Raw genomic sequence first — 17,348 nt, forward strand, 5'->3', positions numbered from 1 at the left:
CATGTAATTCTATATTCAGTTCTATGTGGGTTTGATAAAAATTAATTTTTAACTATGTAAGGGTTTACTAGTCCATGCATAGATTTTTTTTGAAATAACATGTTTAATTTTTTGGTTTTAGAGTACATCCAGAACAAGTTTGCATGCTTGCATGAATACTTTCAGTAGTAGTCTAATCATTTCTTTTCTTCTTCTTTTTTCTTTCTTTCTGGAGCTGAGGACTGAACCCAGGGCCTTGTGCTTGCTAGGCAAGCACTCTACCACTGAACTAAATCCCCAACCCCTTGTCTAATGATTTCTTTAAGGTGTATTTTTTTATATTGAAGATATTCAGGCTCTATCCTTGTATGTTGGATTTGACATCTCCTATAGTGTGAATATGAACTGGAGTGTTTCCCAACAGAATTGATGCTTACAAAAAGAGCTATTGCCACAAATGCCTTCCTTCTTGTGACTTTAGACTTGGTTGTCTGGATATCTCAGTGTATCTATGAGCCCTGATCTATATACAAGGGAGTAGATAGAAGTGGACTCTATCTATGAAATGCTTTAGGAGCACTTGGAGAAACAGCCAACTTCAGTCTCCCATACTCCCTGCCCCCCTTGCCTCCTACTCTACAGATACCCTAGCTCCAACATAAAAAGACATAGAATTTACCAATAATGCCAGCTGTTCTGATGCTGGTTTGCAGAGGTAGAGATCTATATGACATAAAGTTCTTTCAACAGACACAGAAATTGTTACTACAATAGAGGATAAGGACAGGATTAGAGTTGACTACCAGGCCCAGAGACAGGACAGGAAAGAAGCTTCTGACTCAGCTGAAGTAGAGACAATGGGCAACACCACTCCAATGGTGTCTAGAAGATTCGGCACTTTCTGGAGCTCTGTCCCGTACCATTTATTATGATACTGAGGTAGCTTTCTTGACCACTTAATTAACATCACAGTAGCAGAAAACATCAATCTCCTGTGATTCTCTACAGTTTTTTTTTGCTTCCTCTTCTCTCCCATCTCATTAGGAGAGAGAGCTTTATTTTGCTTCTTCCTGTTCCTCTTGTGTTCTATTTCTTTCCTCCCTCTCTAGGGTCAGTTCATCACTTACTTAGTCTCTTGAGTGTTTAAACTAGTGTCTTGTTATATCATGTAAACTTGCCTCAGTCTACCTTCTTATCATGCATCTTCCTAAGCTCTTCAGTCCCTTCTTTGCATTGCTCTCTGTGCATTTTCCCTTTTCAAACTTGAGTGCCTTTCCTGACTATACAGTGACCAGCACAGGTTTTCTTCATTTCTTTAACTTCCTTTTCCTTCAGCATTTTGTACCCAGCCTTTGTTTCTCTCAGTTCAGTACAAGTATTTATAGTATTCTTACCAGTGTATTTTGCCTGTCAGTCTCCATTCCTATCTTGTTTGTTTTCTCTGTAATGTTTGAGATCTATGGCTAGTATGCCTGTATTTGATGTTTGTCCCCTCCACTTCAGTAAGCCATGCTGTCTTGCTTTCTTAGTAGTTGTCATCCATGCTGCTGAAGTACATGTGTGCCTTGGGCTCTGTTTTCAATTCTCATTCCTTGTATCAGTGTTGCTTATCATTTGTACTGAGTGCTCATTAAGAAGATGATTTTTCTACCCTTATGAGAATCTCAGTTCAGTTTTCCAACGACACTTGAAAAATAGCACATCAGAAGTAGCGCCATCATTGCTGCCTCTAGCCTAGTGTATAAGCCTGCATATTATCATCCTTGTCCTTACTGGTGAGAAGTTGTACTGCCTACCTTACACTCAGATCTAAAATGAAAGAGACACCCTAAAGCCATATGCTTTCCTTAAAGCCCATGTCATCTCACTGACATTTCTGTTTCTGCACTGTCCCCTTTCTCCATTAGAGCTCATATATTCCATTTTAAAATTTTTATCAGTGTTAGTATTTTGCCTGCAACCATAGCTGTGGTCATGGTGTGTGCCTGGTACCCATGTAGGCCAGAAAAGTTCATAGGGTCCCTTGAAACTATAATTATGGATGATTGTCAGCTACACTATGGGTTCTGAGAATTGAACCCTGGTCCTCTGGAAGAGCAGCCAATTTTCTTAACTGGTAAGCCATCTCTCAGGTTCTTTGAGCTTATCTGTTCTTACATAGACTGCTTTATCATCTCCTTCTGCAACTCACAGGCTTCTAATGTTGCTTTAAGGTCATAATTAAAAGTGCAACGCAATGTGAACTCCTGCTTTGGGACTTTGTGCCCTAAGGTATCTTTACCTCTTCAATAAAGAAGGAAAAGAGCCTCTGATTTAGTATACTACAAAGTGCAGAATCTTAACAGTTTTTAGGCAAAGTGTCCATCCTTAAGGTCAATGAAAATTCTTACATAAATGTTTTTCATTTTAGCTTACTTTTCATTTTAGTCACATACTTGTATATCAGTTGTGTCTGAGAGTGGATTCATACGGTACGTGATTTAATTCTCTGCTTCCTCTCATCACAGGAAGCAGTAGCATAGGATATCAACATTGGGTCTCTATGTTCATTTTTAGTACAAGTGTCAGTATTTTATTGTGTGGTATTGGTAGCTGTATTCACATGCAGGAGATTTAACGGAACATAAAGGTTTTCCTTGTTTATAAAAATAGCTCAGAATTAGAACATTTCTAGCAGCTACAAAGGCATATGCTCATCCCCATACTGCCAAGGGGGAAAAAGTTTGGTAATCCCAGGCTGTTTACACACACACACACACACACACACACACACGTGCAGAACTATGCACTTACATATGTATATACATACATGTATATTATTTTTGAAGTATAGTTTTATGGTAATACACGATTGTGGCAAAGCTAATAAATGTTACCCATTTTGGTTGGTTATGCTTTTGATTTTGTATTACCACCATAAATAATCTAAGTGTTTTGGGCAGTTAGGAGACTAGGTACTGGGATGCTTTAAATTGATGTTATGTATACACATATATACATGCATACATACCTTTCACATTTTATGTGCATGCTTGTATTTAAGCTGGTGCACACATATATGCCACATGTATATGCATTCATGTGGATGTTGGGGGACAACCTTCAGTGTTGTTCCCCAGGTAACATCCACATTTATTTATTTACTTAGTTCATTAGCTAGTTAATTTTGTGAGAAAAGTTCTCTCACTAACATAGAAATTATCTAGGCTGATTGGGTATCAAACCCAAAGGATCCACTACTTCCCCAGTGTTGGGATTACAAGTACACACCACCATGCCTAGCTGTTTTTATGTAGTTTCTTGGGATTGAGTTTAGGTCTTTACATGCAAGGCAAGTACTTTACTAACTGATCATCCCTCACATACACATGTATGTGTATGGTCTGAGAAGGGAAGGGATTGCTGAGAATTGAACATAGGGTCTCACTCAGGTGGGCAAGCTCTTGACCACTGAGCTATATTTCCAGCTCTCAAATACACACTTTAAAAAACAAAGCAAATAAATTCACATTCAAATTAAAATGGAAATGTAATTGTATCTCTCTTTAGGACAACATAGATCATTGGGCCCTAAAGACTCTAAGGTTAGAAGTCTGAAAATGGATGCCAGTATTTGGAGTAATGAGCTCATTGAGGTAAGTCCTGTTTGCTGGGCCATGTGAACAAAGACTGGATGACATTGGCAGTAGGCAGTGATTGCTTTTATAAAGAAGTTCTTAGATGAAATTCCCACTAAGGTATAAAAATGACACTTAGCTTCTCAAATTAGATAGCTATTTTTAAAATAAAGACTACAAAGAACTTTAATGATACTCAGGATGTAAAGATGTGGCAACTCTGGTGAAAATGAGAACTCTGTTTCTTTTTTTAACTCATATGGAAAAGGATTAGAAAAGGGAATGAACCAATTTGGCAGAATTTATCATTCTGTATCTGTGCTGAGCTTTGTCATTAACCCACTGGTTCTATCTCACTGTTTCTGTCTCTGTTTCCTCTTCTATTCCAGTGTCTCTCCTTGAGACAGACTAGCTGCACAATCATTTAAATGAATCTGTCTCAATATGTGTTCAAAGAGTAAGGCTGCTTTTGTTGCATGTGTGTGGTGTGTGCTTACTTTTCCAGCTGATACTGCAGTAGAAATAATGTCTGCTGCCCGCTGTCTCTCATCATATGCCTTGAGATCACAGGCTTCCATGCTCTCTCTTGTATTTTGTATTGAATTAGGTTGTCATTTAGGATGCGAATCCATTTTGAAGGTTCAGACGCATTTAATGAAATTATACATTTTCTTTTTGCCTTTTCCATTTCAGCTATTTATTGTCATCGGAAACAAGAGAGCTAATGACTTTTGGGCTGGTAACCTTCAAAAAGAAGAAGAATTACACATGGATTCACCAGTCGAAAAGAGAAAAAACTTTATTACCCAGAAATACAAAGAAGGAAAATTTAGAAAGACTCTTTTAGCATCTCTGACCAAAGAAGAGTTAAATAAGGTGAATTAAATGTAACACTATGTCCAAATTATAATAATGCCATATATATATGTGTGTGTGTGTGTGTGTGTGTGTGTGTGTGTGTGTGTGTGTGTGTTGAGATATGTATATCTCAACACTCTTAGTGTAGATCATTTAATGGACATTTTGTTACATTTGAAATGTATTAAATTTCTTAGCCCAAGCCATAACAGAATAATAGCAGAACAAGTCTTCCAGAACATCCATGACAGGTTGGAAGGTTCAGAAGGAGCACATCAGAACCAAGACAGTGTACTCTAACTTTGAAGCCTTAACTTATAACTTTAACCCATGCAGTATAGACCTTTGATGTCCACTCACTGATTCAGGTCATTGATTTCATTAATATAGGAAAAAAGAAATACACATTTCATAACTAATACATCGTCAAACTTGCATTCCTTTTAAGAGCTAGACTCGCATTCACTTCCCATAAATGGTGTATTTTCCTTTAATGGCCAGGCTTTGTGTGCTGCGGTGGTAAAGCCAGATGTGCTGGAAACAATGGCCCTGCTGTTCAGTGGAGCAGATGTCATGTGTGCGACAGGAGATCCTGTGCACAGTACCCCCTACCTGCTGGCCAAGAAGGCTGGGCAGAGTCTGCAGATGGAATTCCTCTACCATAACAAGTTCTCAGGTTTGTCCCTCACCCTATACTGACTGCTCTCTTCAGATACATACCTGAAAAAAATGAAGCACAAATATATTAAGTTTTTGACCAAGAAAATTATATAGTTACTAAAGTACTGCTTTACAGGGGAAAAAGTATAGGATTTGTATATCTTTTATGTCTTTTAATCTTATAAATGGAAGATTAAAATAGTTAATCTGACATAATCATTTCTTCCAAAATTAAATCCTGTTTTCATATTTGAATAATAAGTATGGCTTAAGTGCTTATTTGCGAATTTTATACAAAGCAAAATAAATCTCTCTGTATTTATTTGGTCATAAGTCATCACTTATTCTTCTAGTTCAAAACTCTGTCACAAATTCCTAAACAAAAGGGAACTTTATTGTGTTTTGGATTTAAATGTAAAATCTCTCTGTTTTTCTAGACTTCCCTCAGCATGATGTTCATTCTGAGGGTGGGTCAAGTCAGGAGGCTGCCCAGTCCACATTCCTTTGTGATTTCTTATACCAGGCTCCTGCTCCTGCTTCCAGAGTCTCTACAGAGAAAAAGCTACTTGAAGGTATCCTTCCTGCTCTTCTTAGATTTTGTTTCTGGCTAAAACTTTGTTACTTTATGTTTGCTCATTTGTAGTAATTATTCACTATGAATTCTTTGCAGTATCCCTTATCAGAAATGCTTCAGTCCAGAATTGTTTCAGATTTCAGGGCTTTTTTTTTTGCTTTATTTGTTTGTTGTTGTCTGGATTTGGGAATATTTTCATAGTCTTTACTAATTAAATGTTCCTAATACAAAAAGAATCTCAAATCTAAGAAATTATAAATTTGGAGGCTATTGATTCTTTAATTGAATTTTTTTCCAGATGTTTAGAGCACTTTTAATTTCAGATTTATTGATTTAGTATGTTTAAGTTTTGTTCTTTTTAAAGTTATATATCTCAAAGTAGACATTAAGTTGAACTGTGTATCATTAGGTTTGTCAAAAAAAAAAAAATCTATCCTGTCAGGCTCTGCTTTAAGGACTTTGTGCTCAGTAATTGGCCACATAGAGTCTAGACCAAGCTGATGTTAAGTAATTTTCCCAGGAAAGAGGAAGGAGTCAGTCCTGATTCAGGGTTTCAATTCTGGTTGTGTTGTAGCTTTTTCATTGTGACTACACTCTGATAGAGGATAGCAGGAATAAATGCTGGTTTCTGCTTTAAGGTTATATGGTTATTATTTTTCTTTAAACAGTGCAGTGATTTTTATTGTTTTCTTTCATTTGACCTAAGGGATAATAAATGACAAGCTTCACCAAAGGTTTGTGAGGATAAACCATGCATCAAATCTAACTATTACTAAACTCTGCATAATACCAAAAACCAAGTACTTGCCAATGCCTTTCGTGATTGCTAGAATGTTCTAGAACCATTCTTCAGTCTTGAATTTAGTACAGATCAAGGCAAGAACGTAAAATGGAAATTTTCCTTTCAGTTTTTCAATATAATAAACTATTGTCTAGACTAATAGTAGGCTCATCAGATCTCTTTAAGGTCTTTTTTTCCAAACATGCTTAAACTGAGTAATGCACATTTGATGTTTTAAAATTTTATTATTGAATCTTCCCCTTTAGATTTCAGGAGTTAACTTTAAATATTTTGGATACATTTCACATCAAAACTGAAAGAAGTTCGTCTTTGTCCATGTGATTTATGGTTTTTTTGAGTGTTGGTTTAAGACATTTGTAGATACTAAACTGACTACTCATACTTACATCCCCTGCATCAAGTAGAACAGTGTTTGCCTGTTACTTAACATTTTTTCTCCCATATGTTTCTAATCATTATTTTTATATTACATGATAGGAATGTGCTGAAAGAAGTTACTACCTAATATTGGTAGGAGATACTGACAAGAAAAGAAATATGTGTACATTCAGTAAAGATGTAAAACATTTTGGGTACTTTTTCATTAGTAATTGGTTTAGATCTATGGGTTTGGCACCCATGGATATGCAGAGCTGGTTGATGATACATGGAAGTTAATTAGGATTTTTTTCATCTGAAATGTTTTTCTAAAAGTAATTTCAAGCAGATATCTAAGATTTAGTTACATAGTGCACTAGAAATTATTTCATTTAAAAAATTATCTCCTGGTAAGATATTCTTTGAATGTCTTTTTCTTTTTTTTTTCAATGATTTATTTTATTTATTTTTATTATGTATACAGTGTTCTGTCTACATGCATGCTTGCAGGCCAGAAGAGGGCACCAGATCTCATTATGGATGTTTGTGAGCCACCATGTGGTTGCTGGGAATTGAACTTGGGACCTCTGGAAGAAGAGCCAGTGCTCTTAACCGCTGAGCCATCTCTCCAGCCCTGAATGTCTTTTTCTATGTAATTTATTAGCACAATTTATAGATTCATGCTCAAAACAGAATCTGCAGACAGCAGCCCAGCTCTGCTCATCCCCAGGCCCTGCCTATGCCAGACAACTGCCTTTTTGTCCACTTATATCCACCTTAGCTTCACTGTGATCTTTAAAAACAAAACAAAACAGACTTAATTCCTTTCAAAATAGAACTCAGATCCTGTTCATCCACTACTCAAGGGAAGACAGTAGGCTCCCAGTGCCAATGAGCCCTGGTGCTTGTGTTTAAGACCTGGAAGTTGTCTTTGGCTGCACTTTTTATTTGTGGGCATTCCTTCTATATGCCCATGCCTGGCTCCATACCTTTGGCTATTTCTAAAAGGCTGTATTCTTTCCTCCTGCCCTATCTGGAAGTCCTGTCTCCAGTGTGATACTGTCTTAGTTTTCAGGGGTTGGTTCGTTGCCACATAGCAAGGTCTCTCTGTCACTTCATGCAAATTTCCTCTGCACTGTTAGGTCATCATCTTCTGAGGATTCTGTGCAGTTCCAATATGGCACTTACCATGTACAAGACAACCCCTTAGTCATTTGTTTCTTTCTCCTTCCCTGAGGAGCGAAGGGTCAGTCGTGCGTTGATTCTGTTTTGTTCAGGTCTATTGAATATTTGGTGACCAAAACAATGTTAACACTTAGTTACCACATGAGAAATATTTGTGGAATGAACAACTGTACCTTTAAGAAAGCTATTATCCATTAAAAAAAAAAAGTCAAAGTCACTTGTCAGTATTTAGTCTTTGATGGTATGTGTGGTTTGATTGTTAACCAGTGGTTTCACTAAAGTTTGAACTATCAATAGTCAACTACGATTTAAAAAGTTAATTGAATGTAAGTCCAGAAAAATGTATAAATTAAATTTTTTATTAAAGCATTTTATAGTTATATTATTATGTATTGTTAATTTCCTACAACACCTACTTTATAATTTAAACTTTATGGATTCTTTGGAAAACATGATATTCAGGGTTCAGTATCTCCTAAGTTTCAGGCAGGCATTGAGAGTCTTCTCATGGATATCACCACTCCCGCACAGAAATGAGGAAACTTTCACTCAAAAGATACAGTTGCTGGCATAAAGCGTATTTTGTTAAGAAAAAGCTACTCTAAGAAGCAGAAGCGGAACTCTGAATAAACATGTATTTCTGGGCCTGTTTTTGGCCCTCTCAAGATTTGGCAGCGCTGCTACTATTGTTGAATGTCAGCTTTATGGGAAGAAAATGAATTGTTTGGAAAGATGTAGAGATTAAAGTGTGACTGTCACCTTTGCCTCTGAAAGGCAAGCGCCGGACAGTACCACTCCATCAGCCCATGTCAGCCCAGGCAGGAAACAAAGCGATTAAACATGAAGACAGGAATCTGGGGATGAAATGCATGCATTCTTCTGAGTCACAGAGGTTTCACATTGTCAGCGCAGCTTTTCCAGATCTCAAGTTCTTGTAGCTCTTGCTTATGAAGACAGATCTGTATTTTGCTTTTTCTTTTCTCGGTTTAGTGTTCATGAAAAGAAAGATTGATAGCCTTGTTATACCTCCACGCGCAAAGCTGAATAACAGCATCCTGGTTTTTGTTTTCTGTCTCCTTTCCTCAACCCTGTGTGTTTCCCCTAGTATCTAGCTTTGATTAGGTTGTGCAGCCTTTGGGTTTTAAAAAGAAAAGTGGTTGATAGGGTTTACTAGAGACTCCTATTCCATTCTGTTTATACTTAATTTCACATATTAATGAGGAATTTTTAAAGTCCTTTATTCTAGGAAAAACCTGTTGTTTACGTTCCTTAAAAAATATGTTTCCAAGACCAAAGCATATTTATTTAAAATTACTGATGCATATTCCTCTCATAAGTGGGAGCTGAATATCATCATTTTAGGAAATTTAGGGAATGACTTCATGGTTTTGGAAAATAATCACTTTGCCTTAACCACCTCAGATTCATTGTGCACACACATATTAGCTGGGAGTTCTCTACTATGACACTTTAAAAGTGGTCATATGGTCTGGTCATGTAATACACATACAGGTGTTTTGCTCAGTGGTTAAAGGTTAGCTTCCAGATGCTACCTGCTTGAAAGTTCTTCCCCTCTAATAGTAATTACTCATGTGACCTGGGGAAGCTTACTTACCTTCTCTATGCCTACCAAAAGGGTACAGACAGTGGTTTGGGCACAGAACTGATGTCATTCTGTAGGCTCAGTGGATTCATACATATAAAATAGGTAGAACATGCTTGGCCCATGAACATGATGAAGACTGATGCAATTGGGGTGAGGGAAGGAGCTATTGAGGGCTCAATATGAACACAACAGTGTGTTTGATATATTGTGCACCCCAATAAACTTATCTGGGGGTCAGAGAACAGAACAGCCACAATATTAAACATAGAGGTTAGGTAGTGGTAGCACATGCCTTTAATCCTAGCATTCCAGTGGCAGAGATCTGTCTGGATCTTGGTGAGTTCAAAGCCACACTGCAAATAGCCAGGCACGGTGACACATGCCTTTAATCACAGGAAGTGATGGGAGGGAGCAAAAAGGTATATAAGACATGAAAATCAGGAACTAGAGCCTGGTTAAGCTTTTAGGCTTTTGAGCAGCAGTTCAGTGGAGATCCATTTGGATAAGGACTCAGAGGCTTCCAGTCTGAGGAAACAGGACCAGCTGAGGAATTGGCAAGGTGAGGTTAGCTGTGGCCTGTTCTGCTTCTCTGATCTTCCAGCGTTCACCCCAAACCAGGCCCTGGGTTTGTTTTTATTAATAAGACCTTTTAAGATTCATGTTACACAGCGGCTTCTGGATTCCTGTTGGCTTCTGATATTAGGTGTATTGTCCTCCAGGCTTCATTTGACCTCCCCAGTTCTAAACTAGAACATCCATTTCACTCCATGGAATGCTGAAATAGATGGCCCATGGAACTGCATATAGGGTTTGGATAAGTCCTCCATGAATGTTTGTCTTCCTGGTCCCAAACATCTAACTGAAGAGAAATTAAGACTTCCTCTTTTGCTTTCCACTCACATACTGACCCTTCTCTGTTAAGCAGCTGACTCTTTAGGGTCACCCATTATATGGCCCTGTTTTCACATTGGTGGGCATTTTGCAGAAACTGCTTTTGGTTTCTGTAGCAGAGAAAAGTTCTTGGGGTGGGGGGGCACTGACAATCATGATTTCACGGGTTTTCAACCTTCCCAAATCAACAAGAATATCAAGACTTCCTATCTATCTCACCTTTGTTATTCTATGACTTTGAAGAAAAGAACCATGCCTAGCTTGCCTGAACTCTGGCCCATTTCCAAAGCAAGAGATGTTATAGACACAACAAAGCTACAGCACTGATTCTCTTCAAGCCCACACTTCTACGGAGCCCCCTCTTTAAAGAGACCTGACCTTTGTTTCCCATTAGAAATTACCTAATTAGCTTCTGCATTCACATTTGTTCTGTGAATCATTCCTTTGGGCACTGTGTGTTTAAGGCCTCTGAATGGTTGCCGGTTGTCTTCTGAGAGAGGAACATTCCCATGAGTCCTGAAGGACTCTGAGGGGCTGATCTCTGCTGAGTACAGTAGTTTTGTTTTCCATTTCCTGTATCCTGTTTAACCTGATCACCTGGCCAGGTTGATCCATTTCTGTGGCTGCCTCCTTGTGTTGTTTCTGAGGAGCCTGGGTGGTTGTAGCTCTGAATCTGTGTGCGACAATAGAAACCTGCTCACCAAACATGAAGAACTATTTTGTAGAAGCTGTGGGAAGGATGGAATTTTCTCTCATTGCTCTCCTTTGAGAATGTCCTGCTCTTCCTTGGCTCCTAATTGGCAGCGGGGGGGTGGGGTGGGGTGGGGGGGTGTGGGGTGGGGGTGTGTGGGGGGGTGCTACCTGACTTTTATCATTCCAAACACATTTCCCATTAAGGGGATTGTACACTGCAGTGAGGACTTGGTGTAGAATAGGAATCTCTGGCAATGGGTGCCTTTATGACAGACATTGTGTCATCTTTGTTATTCCCGTCATCTGTCTTTTCAAATCTGTTCATGAACTCATTTTATTAATATATAGACTTTCTTCTTAAAATACTTCAGGGAAAATAATTGTCATCTAAAAATTGCTGGTCTTTCAGGACTTTTTTCTTCTGTCATGGCACAGGATGTATACTGTGACTAAAAAATTTGAGTCCCTGGAATAACATATCGCTTTCTTCTAAGCACTGACCATGCCTCTGTTAACATTCTATTCCAGGGACCATGGAGGACTTATTCTGCTGGTTGTTCCTGAGTGTCCCTTTGAGGTTTTCAGAGTATATCAGTCCTGCCAGCCTCACGGTTTCTAGCTGCTGTTTTTCCAATGTTGCATCGTCTTTTTGTTAGCTTCTCATTGCTGCTCTTTCTTAAGAGTCCGGTGAAGGGGTAAAAGAAGATTCAAGCATCAAGTCAATGGATTTGTTCTTTCATAGTTTTGACTTAATTTGAGACTTATGGAATCTTAGAAGAATATAGGAAGAATGTCCATGTGTATAAAGCTCCTATGATACAAACATTAGTGTTTTAATTTGTTTATCCTCACATTTGTGTCTCTCTCTCTCCGTATGTATGTGTATTGTTCCCTCACTCACTCATGCTTTTTATTTTCTTATTATTTTCAGAAGCTTTACTTTATTTGAATTATCTCAATGTGTATTTCTTTTTTTTTTTCTTTCTTTTTTTTTTTCTTTTTTGGTTTTTCGAGACAGGGTTTCTCTGTGTAGCTTTGTGCCTTTCCTGGAACTCACTTGGTAGCCCAGGCTGGCCTCGACAGTATGTATTTCTTTACAAAGGTCAACTCAAACTTCCAAATCAAACTTTGGAAGTCTTCTAATGTCTAGGCTTCTTTCATATTTTCCCCCTCAAAGTATTTTAGACTGGATGCTTTCTGTCAAGTTTAAAATTTCAAAAATAATAGTAACATTTATTGACTATGTGATTATCGAGCTACTGTGAACTCACATGTTCACCAATCATCACACAGTTGGCCTCCAGCAACAGAAGTAGAGCAGTATAGCCCTCATACTTCTGGTGTCAAGTCTTACATCAGTATCACTGCGTTAAAATCCAGGTGTCCCCAAGGCTGTCCTGAGGGTTCTGGGAAAACTACCCTCTCTGTGTTGTGTTTTTTTTATTTTTATTTTTATTTTTTTATTTTTATGTTTAGAGTCAGTCAGAAGGCTGAACCCAGCCTCTTGCAGAGTATTATATGAGTCCAGGTGAATGAGTCCTAACTCTAATCTTTTACTAAATGTGACAAGTCTGTTTCGTGAGCAGACTGTCATGTAGCCACTTTGTTCCTGTAGTAAGCTTTACTGTGACTTCAGGCAGTGCTTAAGTTTAGAGTTTGACCTGTTTACTCTCTTTAGAGTAAGAGACCCAGTTTTCTTGTAGCTTAGGAATGATGTTGCTTAGCAACTTAGCATGAGGTGGGAATGAGGATGGAGGATGAGAATGGGGCTTGGAGGTGGGTATGGGTGGTAAAGATGGGGGTTGGGGAGGTAGTGGTTGGGAGGGGCCCTATCTGGACAAATACAAATAAAATTTCTTCTCTTCTCATTCTATACTCACGAAGTATGAGCCCAATCGACCCTTTCTGGAACCTTGCAGGACATTGTTTAATTCTTTGTGATTGCTTTTATTTGAATGTACCATCTGTTGTCTTTCAGAAGAATTCTTTTTGTTTGTTTGTTTGTTTGTTTTTATAAATTGTAGATCTCTCTCTATCTGTCTCTCTCTCTGTTTCTCTCCGTCTCTGTCTCTGTCTCTCTCTCTGTCACTGTCTCTCTGTCTCTGTCTCTGTCTCTGTCTCTCTCTCTGTGTGTGTGTGTGTGTGTGTGTGTGTGTGTGTGTGTGTGTGTGTGTGCTCCCTTTGAAATTAGATCTTATGTCCTGCAGTACCATCAGCTTGGGGGTTAGGGGAGGGAATGGGAATGGATTAGTCTTTGATATACTTTCCTCCTATCAAAATGTTTTTCTTTGGTAAATAACATTACATAGTGACTTGTGAGGGGTACAGTGCATCCTTCCATCTGATAAAGGTGTGCTGTGAAGAAAAAAAACATGGAACAAAAAACTATGAAAGAAATTCTTAGTGCACATAAGGCTTATATGTTTTGATCCTAAACATAGTTCATCAGCTTTTAAATATTCTGGGTCAAGGTCTCTTTCAGGCCTCTAATCTCTGGGCATGTTTTCCTCTTGTGGATGTTCAGTCAGCTGTGCTGAATTTGGTCACTCTCAGGTAGCAAGAGACATAAATTGAGTTCAAAAAAGTAAAGGGTCCCTTTACACTTTCACATTCAGTTAATTTTCCTTGTCTTCCTTTTTTGCTTAACTTTATTCTCTCAAAAATACTTATTAAAGTAATAAAAATGCATAAAACTCATACCTGAGTATCTTCCACAGCTAAAAGCATTTCTGTGGCTCCTCTCTATAGACCTAATCAAGGATTAGTAACCTTTTCTTAAAGGGGACTCGTAGCAAAATTTTTAACTTCGTGAGTCAGAAAATTTCAGCATTAGCTCAGTCCTTGTAGTGGCAAATAAGACACAGGCCACCCATTAGGAAGAAGTATCACTGTACCAATAAAACTTTATTGTATCAGGTGATGGTGGTCAAATTTGGACCCTATCCATGATGTGCTGAGCCCTGTACAATAAGGACTTGAAAACTCCTAAATAAGATTTTACATCCTTCTGACTAAAGAAGTGTGCTTTTGGTTTTTGCTCTATGTGTTCTCTCCATACCCTCTGTGAAGCCCTCAGTCTTTGTGGTTCCATAGCTGTATTGCAGCTTTTCACTTTATGAATTGGCCTGCTTCTCTAGTCATCAATGTCATATTCATTTTTGTTTGGTATATCTTTTACTGTTAGATGAGAATTTATTTGCAAGCAAAAGTATCAACTTTATATCATATGAAAATCTGATGTTTCTTTTCTAAAATAGTGCATTTGTCCATTTCTTTATAGGAATACAGTCATGATTTGTTTTTTTAAAGTTTATATTATACTCCATTTATTATTTGTTTTGTTTTAAATTCTTAGAGATAAGTAAGAAGTGGTGTGTTTTGGAAGGCGGCTTCTTGAGTTACTACGAAAATGACAAGTGTACTGCACCTAATGGCACCATTAACATCAGTGAAGTTATCTGCCTGGCTGTCCATAAAGAGGACTTCTATTTGAATACTGGGTATGTCTACCCTTGGACATCTATCTGGGAGGTGAAAGGGATTGGTAGTCCCTGTACCAGGTGATGAGGATTTAGTTGTCTTTCATGTTCTTCCTTTGCTTCCTGTAAAAAGCTTCTATGGTATCTTCAAGCCAATTCATTTCATCTGAAACCTCCATATAAAATTCTCTAAATCATTGAAATACTTTTGATTCTCTGATAAATTTAAATATTGGACTAAAAGCAGAAATCATATATTTTTTAAAGGATATCTTATATGAAACAGAAGAAAACTGTCACACATATGCAGAGAGAGGGCCTATATTTGGTCCCATCCAGGATCCCTAACTGTTGGTCCAGAGTCAATGTGCTCCCACAAACTCAGGTCAGCTGTCTCTGTAGGTTCCTATGTCATGACCTTGACTCCCCTGCCTCTTATGATCCCTCCTCCCTTTCTTGAAAAGGACCCCCAGAGCTCTCCCTAGTGCTTGGCTGTGAATCTCTGCATCTGATTCCATCAGTTACTGGATAAAGGCTCTCTGATGACAATTAGGGTAGTTACCAATCTGATTACAGTAGATGGCCAGGTTAGGCACCCTCTCCACTGTTTTTAGGAGTCTTAGCTGGGGTCATCATTGTGGATGTTTGGGAGTTTCCCTGGCATCAGGTTTCTCCCAAGCCCTCCATCCTGCCCCCAAACTGCCTCTTGCACCCAGCCCACCCTTAAGTTCCCATTCCCCACCCCCGACTCCCACCCCCAGTTTACACAGGATATCTCTTCTATTTCCCCTTCCCAGTTCCTCTTTGGGCCCTCTTTGTTATCTTGCATTTTTGGGTCTGTGGATTGTAGGTTGGTATCCTGTACTTTACTCCTGATATCCACTTATGAGTGAGTACATACCATGTTTGCCTTTCTGGGTCTGGATTACCTCACTTAGAATTATTTTTTCTAGTTCCATCCAATTGCCTGCAAACTTCTTGAGGTCATTGATTTTTACAGCTGTGTAATAGCCCATTGTGTAAATGTACCACATTTTCCTTATCCATCCTTTGATTGAGGGCATCTAGGTTGTTTCCAAGTTCTGGCTATTACAAATAATGCTGCTCTCAACAGTTAGGGAGCCTGCATGTGTGTGATAGTCCTGTAGCTTAGTCTGTTTGTAAGGCTCCTAGCAGTGATATCAGGACCCGTCCCTGGCATTTAGCTGGACTTTTGGGAACCTGTTCTCCATGCTGGATTACCTTGCCCAGTCTTTATTTAGGGGAAAAAGCTCAGTCCTACCTCACCTTGATGTGTTATGCTGTGTTCAAGTATATGGGATTCCTGCCCCTTTCTGAATGGAGATGGAGGAGTGAGGGTTTGGGAGGGAGTAGATGGGAGTCAGGAGGAGGAAATGGGAAGAGATGAGGGAAGGAAAATCTGTAGTCAATATGTAAAATAAAGGGGGAAATGTTAATAAAAATTAAAAAATAAAACAGATGAGAAAAGAAAAAATTAAAAAGATGAGAAAATGTGATTATTGGCTCATGTTAAAATAAACAAAATATCAGATGAACACTAGTACTGAGCAATATCCACAACCTTTAAACAAATTAAATATCATATTAAAAGATAAATTTTGAGATATATTTGAGTACTTTCTGGTCTGAACATGTTGAAACTACAGGATTAAGAATTATTTCTCTAACTTATTTTACTTATTTAAAATCTTGAATGAACCTGAGAGATACTGATATGAAAGCTTCTTACTGTTTTTGTTTTACAGTATAGTTAGTGAAAATGTATACACATTAAAAAGAACAGTTTTGTGAACAGAGATTTTAGTAATTTTTATGATAAAAGAGATTTTGCAATGATATTATTTATATTCAGTTACAAGAACTCTATTGTCATTATTACATAATTACCAATCTATCTAATTTGAGAGTCAGTTGAAGGTGCTATTTTTCTATTAAATATTTGTTGATGTCATAAAACTGATTAGTAACTAATTTACTTTTCTTTTGATTTTAAAGTTTTAAATTATATTCATTAATTCTGTGTGGTGATGTTGTTTTATTTGTGCTTGCTGTAGGCCAATCTTTGTCTTTGAGATCTACTTACCCTCAGAACGTGTCTTTTTGTTTGGAGCTGAAACATCTCAGATTCAAAGAAAATGGACAGAGACAATAGCTAAGGTATTTAAATTTTATATTTGCTAGGTCCAGGAAAGATCCTTAACTTGAAGTCTATAGTTGAGGTTCAAAGATCCATGAACATTTTAACTACAATTCTAGGAAGAAATTTTTTCATATTTTCAAAGGTGACTATCATAAAAGGTTAAAAGCAGACTTCCAGGCTCTGCACAAAAACAAATTCATGTAGAACATTGATAAAAATCATTCTCACGAGTTAACTCTGTATTTTTGATGATTAAGATGGAGTATTCATATTGTAAAGTCATTTTTTTCTTGTACCTTCTCACGGGTATATTACTTACCCCAATGTACATGAGGAAAGGAACAGAGTTAGCAAATAATATAAATGGAGCACACATGGGAACCTGACCTTTTCTACGATTCTACAAACCAAGAAAGAATAGTTACTATTCCACATATATAATAAGAAAGAAGGCATATGCTGCTGCTATTTGAAAATATATATTAC

The 17,348-nt window shown here is 37.8% G+C and overlaps 1 protein-coding gene across 2 annotated transcripts in view; it reads left to right on the forward strand.

Moving 5' to 3' along the window:
- Nucleotides 1–17,348, forward strand: part of Arap2 (ArfGAP with RhoGAP domain, ankyrin repeat and PH domain 2) — a 159,368-nt gene that overhangs the window by 69,291 nt on the left and 72,729 nt on the right. For both annotated transcript variants that reach the window (XM_036201451.1, XM_036201452.1), the window contains exons 11-16: nucleotides 3,529–3,614; nucleotides 4,290–4,472; nucleotides 4,956–5,130; nucleotides 5,552–5,686; nucleotides 14,578–14,722; nucleotides 16,777–16,879. In XM_036201451.1, the coding sequence (XP_036057344.1) occupies nucleotides 3,529–3,614; nucleotides 4,290–4,472; nucleotides 4,956–5,130; nucleotides 5,552–5,686; nucleotides 14,578–14,722; nucleotides 16,777–16,879 (827 nt within the window). The remainder of the gene's footprint in view (nucleotides 1–3,528; nucleotides 3,615–4,289; nucleotides 4,473–4,955; nucleotides 5,131–5,551; nucleotides 5,687–14,577; nucleotides 14,723–16,776; nucleotides 16,880–17,348) is intronic.

This window comes from Onychomys torridus, chromosome 10 (genome assembly GCF_903995425.1).
Source record: "Onychomys torridus chromosome 10, mOncTor1.1, whole genome shotgun sequence".
NCBI classification, from domain to species: domain Eukaryota; kingdom Metazoa; phylum Chordata; class Mammalia; order Rodentia; family Cricetidae; genus Onychomys; species Onychomys torridus.